The sequence below is a fragment of the Solanum verrucosum genome, unplaced genomic scaffold (genome assembly GCF_900185275.1).
Source record: "Solanum verrucosum unplaced genomic scaffold, falcon-dt-bn FXZP01000154.1, whole genome shotgun sequence".
Lineage (NCBI taxonomy): Eukaryota > Viridiplantae > Streptophyta > Magnoliopsida > Solanales > Solanaceae > Solanum > Solanum verrucosum.
In genome coordinates this window covers 1,698,645-1,704,644 of record NW_026020217.1, presented here as the reverse complement: position 1 = coordinate 1,704,644, position 6,000 = coordinate 1,698,645, and the positions used below count along the sequence as shown (strand labels likewise).

At 32.5% G+C, this 6,000-nt stretch overlaps 2 protein-coding genes across 3 annotated transcripts in view; one reads left to right on the top strand and one right to left on the bottom strand.

Moving 5' to 3' along the window:
* Window positions 1-6,000, top strand: part of LOC125830831 (40S ribosomal protein S9-2) — a 396,173-nt gene that overhangs the window by 328,585 nt on the left and 61,588 nt on the right. The window lies entirely within an intron of this gene.
* LOC125830824 (F-box/kelch-repeat protein At3g23880-like) lies at window positions 1,872-3,110 on the bottom strand. The gene has a single exon (XM_049509998.1). It carries the CDS (start codon window positions 3,108-3,110, stop codon window positions 1,872-1,874), a length of 1,239 nt encoding a protein of 412 aa, XP_049365955.1.

Here is a 6,000-nt window from a genome sequence, read left to right as displayed (position 1 = left end):
CACTCAAGCTCAAGGAGATTAATGAATCTTAGACGAGAAAGAGGCCATGGAAGGGCATGGAAGCTTTTGGCAAGCTGAGTTGATGAAGATCGGATAGTCCCATCCGGGTCTTAGATTTTGTGTGGTTCTTGCTCCTTCTTTCTTTTTTCCTTTTTGTTTGTTTCCTTTTTCATTTTGCACTCAAGTCACTTTTGGGCTCGTGTAGGTTGTTTTCGTTGTTTTGTTTTATAATAAATGAGTTGCGGCCCGATTTGAACCAATTTGTTTTATGATTTCACAAAGGATAATAGTGAAAAATATGGGAGATCAAGAGTCAAATCTCTTCTCGTCTAAGCCTCGATGAGCAGATAATATCAAAGTAATCATAATAATATTTTGCGTGGAAAATAATAAAGTGACAAAGTCATGTGAATTCCCATCTGGCTCGTTTGTGTTCATAGCAACACGGTTAATGGAACAGTTGTCATACTAGTGACTTGGGTAATTATAAAGATGTACATAGTGTGAGGTCCATTCCATGTTCTTTATATTAGTCAATTTTTGCTACTCAATTGCTACAAGTAATTGTTAAAAAGGAATAGTGATAAGAGTTGAAAATAAAAGATTTGGTGGTTGGCAAATTGGTAAGATTTGCAACCCTTTGGACTTTGCTACATTTGTCTATGTCATTAGTGACATAGACATGGTTTTCACCTTCTATAAATAGAGCATTCTTGCTCATTTGTAGAACACATCAACTTAGAGAGAAAAAATATATTCTGAGAGCAAAGTGAGGTATTCCATAGACTATATAGGAAAAATAGTTTGTGGAGAAAAATAGAGTGTGAGCGATATTTTAGTAAGCTGGAAATCAAAAGAGTGTTATTCCTTTTGAGTGTGTAGTAGTCACTTCGAGTATTGTATTCATGACTACACAGTGTAAAAATTTGTTGCTATAGTGATATCAGTTGCTCCTCTTGGCCTGTGATTTTTTCCCTTAATTAGAAGGATTTCCACGTAAAATTCTTGGTGTCATTATTTTCCTATTTTATTTTCATTATTTGACCATATATATTTTTGTGTTGGTTCGCGTTTTCCTAACACATAGAAGAACTGAGTTTCATCAGCAGGCATTCCCCTGAGAAGCTTGCCTCAAAGTCGAGGACTTCCCTATTGGAGATACCACATTTATGTTACACTAAAAACTTGTCATGTGGAATTGTAAGTCATAAAAACAGTCTTTCTATCTCCACGAGATAGGAATAAGTCTGAGTACACTTTGTTCTCCTCATACCTCGTTATGGTACTACACTGGGTTTGTTGTTATTGTTGGCTCAATGCAAAGATAGATTATATAGATGTAACTCACTCTTAATTGTAGCTGAAAATAGTATCTAGGCAACCAAGTGGTATGTCAATAAGTGGAAAGTAAACTCAAATTAAGAAATACTATATTAATTTTCTTGTCGGATTACACTAGGTAACTTATAGTAATTTTACTTTTAGTATTTTATGAGGAATGATATCTTGTCTATAAATTGCTTTGGATCAAAGTATAGAAATAATATCTTGTCTTGAATCATGTGCACTTCCTTTTTCATTTTTTATAGTGCCTTTTTAACATAGTTGGTGCATATTGTATTTAGTTTTTTAGCAGATGAGTAATTTAGTGTTCAATGATGCTACATACATGGAAGGATGTTATATACACACACTCACACGAAATTGATAAAAGGTGTAATAGACCAAATCAACTTATTACAAAATCCAAATCTATTTCCAATAAAAACTTAATAATTCAAACAAGTACATTGCTCCAGGACTACGTGCAACACATGAATCTAGAAATGCTAACAAGAAAATATGATGTATGGATTCATATATTTTTTAAACTAAGCAGAACTCTTACATGATATCGTTAGGGGATTAACAATGCTTTCTCCATAGATTTCTGCAGTATTGCATTCCTTAACAATAGCAGTGTGCTTGAATTTTTTAGTTGAACCATCAAATATCATGATTTTTCCGGGAATCAAGAGTAAAATGTCATCGTCATCTGACTGGCGAAGGTATATAGAAAATGTGAAAATGGGTGAATCAAACCCATACAATATAGCATATTGAGGATATTCGATGGTGAACCGTTTCATCCATGATACATTAACTTTGCGATCTTTCAAAATCCAAACATCAGAAGTCGTACCTGGCTTACAAGTATAGAGCACAGAAAGTTCACTTTCCACAACTCCCACTTTGATATTAAAAACTTCTTCTCTACAAATGGGAAGCTCCAAGCTTCCCCATGTCTCGTTTGCTACATCAAAAGAAATGATGTTGCGCACATTGTAATCATGAATACCCGTAGATGCAGCCCAATAAATCTCTCCATTGATAAATTTACCTGAATAATTTAATAGAAAGATTCCCTTAAGCTGGTCATGGAGTATTGTCCAAGAATCAGTTCTCGAACTGTAAATATTGACAACAACCCTCGTGTTGGAAAACTCACCATTGTAAGAATTGCCACAATGATCAATAAATAGGGCTTTATAATCGTCTCGTGAGTCATCATATCCAAAACCATATTTGGTATAGCAAGAGGTACCCCACGATGACTTAAATAATTTCTTAGACTTCCTAATGTTGGGGTTCCATATATATGTATCCCTTCTCCGATTGAAAAGACAAATCAGCCCATTGACCGAACCCACAAAGAAAGGTGGTGAACAGGGAGGATCCATGTGAAATAGCTCTTGAGTGAGTTGTTGTTTGTTAAACAAAGGAGGGAGTGAACAAAACCTGATATTTTCAAAGATGCCTGGAAATAGAACTATATGATGTTTGTTTAATTTGAGATGGGTATTCACAAAATCAAGGCTAGATATGAGTTGATGCCATGATTTCGACACACACATACATTTCAAGAGAGACTTTGTGGGCAGCCTTAAGAGAATGTCTGTTATGATTTCATTTGGGAGTATGGAATCATGATTTGTAGTGAAAAAGAATTGATGATTTGTAGTGAAAATGAAATGATGATTTGTAGTGAAAATGAAATGACACCATGAGAGAAGGAATTTGAATAGAACGGTTTGATGAATCCAATCCCGAAAAGCAAGAAACGAAAACATGGTAGAATGTTTTTCTCTAAAGTGAGGAAGTAGCAGAGCAGTGAAATAGGAATTGAGTCTAAAAATTGTGTTCTCTTAAAACGACTCATATATTTATATTCCTTCAAGAAAATAAGATAAGGAAGAATTTAAAGAGATTCAACATGATCCAATTTTATTAATTGTTTTTCCATAAAAGAGAATTATGTATAAGGTATGAAATAGAGGGAGTATATTAATTGTTTTTCCTTAAAAGATCATAAATAAGAAAGGACAATTTTATTAATTTACTATTTTTGCATCAATCCAAATTGGCATAATACATAAATATGTCATTTAACTTGGCCACCAAATATGGGGATTCCTACTTCCAAAATAAGTAAGATGATATTTTAAATATTTTGACAATTTTATTTTTTAAAATAAATTGTTTTTGGTGTTTGTATATAAACAGAAATCCTAATTTGTATAGAAGTGGATATTTATAGTAGTTGTAATCCCCTATATTAAAATAAGGGCATATATGTCATTTAGCTCTTATTTCAAAATAAAAGAAATAAACTGATTGGTTGTTGTTTTGGCCAAAAAGGTTTAGAAAATTAAAAAAAAAATTATGCAAACCACATAGTATAATTTACAAATTACATTATATCCCTACTCTTTCATAAATTACATAAATCTCTTTATTTTAGTACCTTTTGGATACATAATTGTGAGGGCGGATACATTAATTTAGACATATTTGTTATCAGTTTATTGCGCTAAATAAGGGACTAAAAACAGAAAATCTAATTGAATTTCACAAATCAAGTGTATGTTTCTTTCTTCTAACAATCAGTCATTCACAAAATGCTAACAGAACTAGAAAATTAAAATTTCAAATTGTCAAATTGTGTCTCCCTGTTCTTCGAAAAAACTGCAGAAGCTTGATTCAAAAAAATTTGCAGCGCAATTTTGTGAAGATTCATAATGAATATTTCGATCTTGTTAAGGCATTTAGGAAGTGATGTTAGATACGAGCGACACAGAAGTGATTGGATAGTGGTTGGCAAAAATATTTCATTCGTAAATCTTATTTAAACCATTGCAGCTGAATTGGATATTGATGAATTGAAAAAAAAAACATCGAGATCAGATACGTTGTAGAAGGTAATTCGTCTCCAATTTGTATTAGGAATGATATGGAGTGAAGTTGTACATAGAAGTGAAGAAACATGAAGTAGGATTCAGTATGTATCCACTATGCATTGATACATTGGATAAAAGTGATGAAGAGATACAAAACTTTGACGCAACCACATGTGCAATTGTGTGTGTTGAAGGTGGAAAAAGGAACGCAAAGGCTCTAAGCATTATTGTTGAATCGAAAATTGGTGATTTCTATTACATACCAGAAATGGAGTAGAAAATTATATATAATATACAAATAATACTGATGTGGAAGTGAACCAATTGTACAAGAACAAGGAAACTTTAGTGGCTGTAATGACAAAATACAAAATAAAGCATATCTTCAATTTTAGAGTTTAAAAATCTGATAACAAAAGGTATGTGATGCACAGATCTGATAACGTTCTTCATTTGTATAATTTGTTTGTTAATATTTGATCATGATACATAGATAATATGTGTTATGTGCATTGTATGTGTTAGGTTATTATATTTGTGTATAGTTGAGTGAATATAATAAAGTATCATGTTCATTTTGAGTTACTTTTGTTTATTAATGTATCAATTAAGAAGGATAGGTGAAATGTGGTAAATATGTGTATTTTGTATCTGAACATGATAAATTGTGTCCTCATTAATCTGTGTGATACATTAATATGTGTGCACAATACTATTGACCTAAAAGTATTTGTAATAATGTATCTTGTACTTTTTTTTATTTTATTTTATGGATTGATACATTAAACATGATCAAATAACAAATGTGTATGGTATAATTGATCTTAGATGATACATGTACTTCCTTTTTCGATTTTGTCTTCTTAGAACTTTGATTTGCCATTGTCGGGTCATGCAACCTTTTGATCTCAGTTCTGCCAACTTAGGATCTTCTGAATCAAATATTCGATTATTGTTAGGTACTATTTGGATAATCCCAAAACTAAAAGACGGAGGATCCATAATGAGAGAGCCAAAACGATGAAAACACAAAAAAAAATACGAAAGAAAAATGCAGAAGATGAGACTACTTGTTTTGAACTTTGCAGACGGTTGAATAGAGATAGAAATCATTTAAAATTCAAATAGATTTGAATTTGATAACTGATTTGATAATGGGGAGAGATTGAAGTCGAGATTTTAGGAATGGAAAACGTGGGTTTGGTGTAACACCCCAGAAAATTTTTCAAACTAAGACTCGAACCTTTCTTCATAGTGAGTGAGATCTTACCTAGGAATTTAAAATTTCTTAAGTGTTAAGGTCAGTAGATGTAGCACCTTGAGTTCCAAAAAGAATTAAATTGGAAATAGCAAAATCTGAAATTTTGCTAGTTAAGCTAAGTATGAGTTTTGGGTCGACTTAAAATGACCATAACTCCTAGCTCAGGAGGAATTAGGTATGTTACCAGGTTTCGTAGCAAATATCTCTGAATTATCTTTCCAACGCCACCGAGTTTGCTCAGTTTCAAGTTCGTATGAGGGAGATATATCCATTCGAAGTTGGGCTGTCTAGATAAGGAAAGTCAAAACCGGATTTTAGAGGGGTATTTTGGTATTTTCCTTACCCAATCAGATTTAATTCTTTTTTAGTAAGAGTTTAAGGGTCTAATCCTATAAGGTTCAGTTTTATAATCCTAAAATACGTCTAGGGTTTTAGTTAATAGTTCAAGAAGAGAAAAGAAGAGAAAAAAGGAGAGGATCAAGCGTTCGTCGAGAGTCTTGCGTTTTGTTGCAGATTTTTGCC

Excerpts from the sequence above, each read along its gene's own strand:
- LOC125830824 (XM_049509998.1), bottom strand. The coding sequence starts at position 3,110 with ATGTTTTCGTTTCTTGCTTTTCGGGATTGGATTCATCAAACCGTTCTA.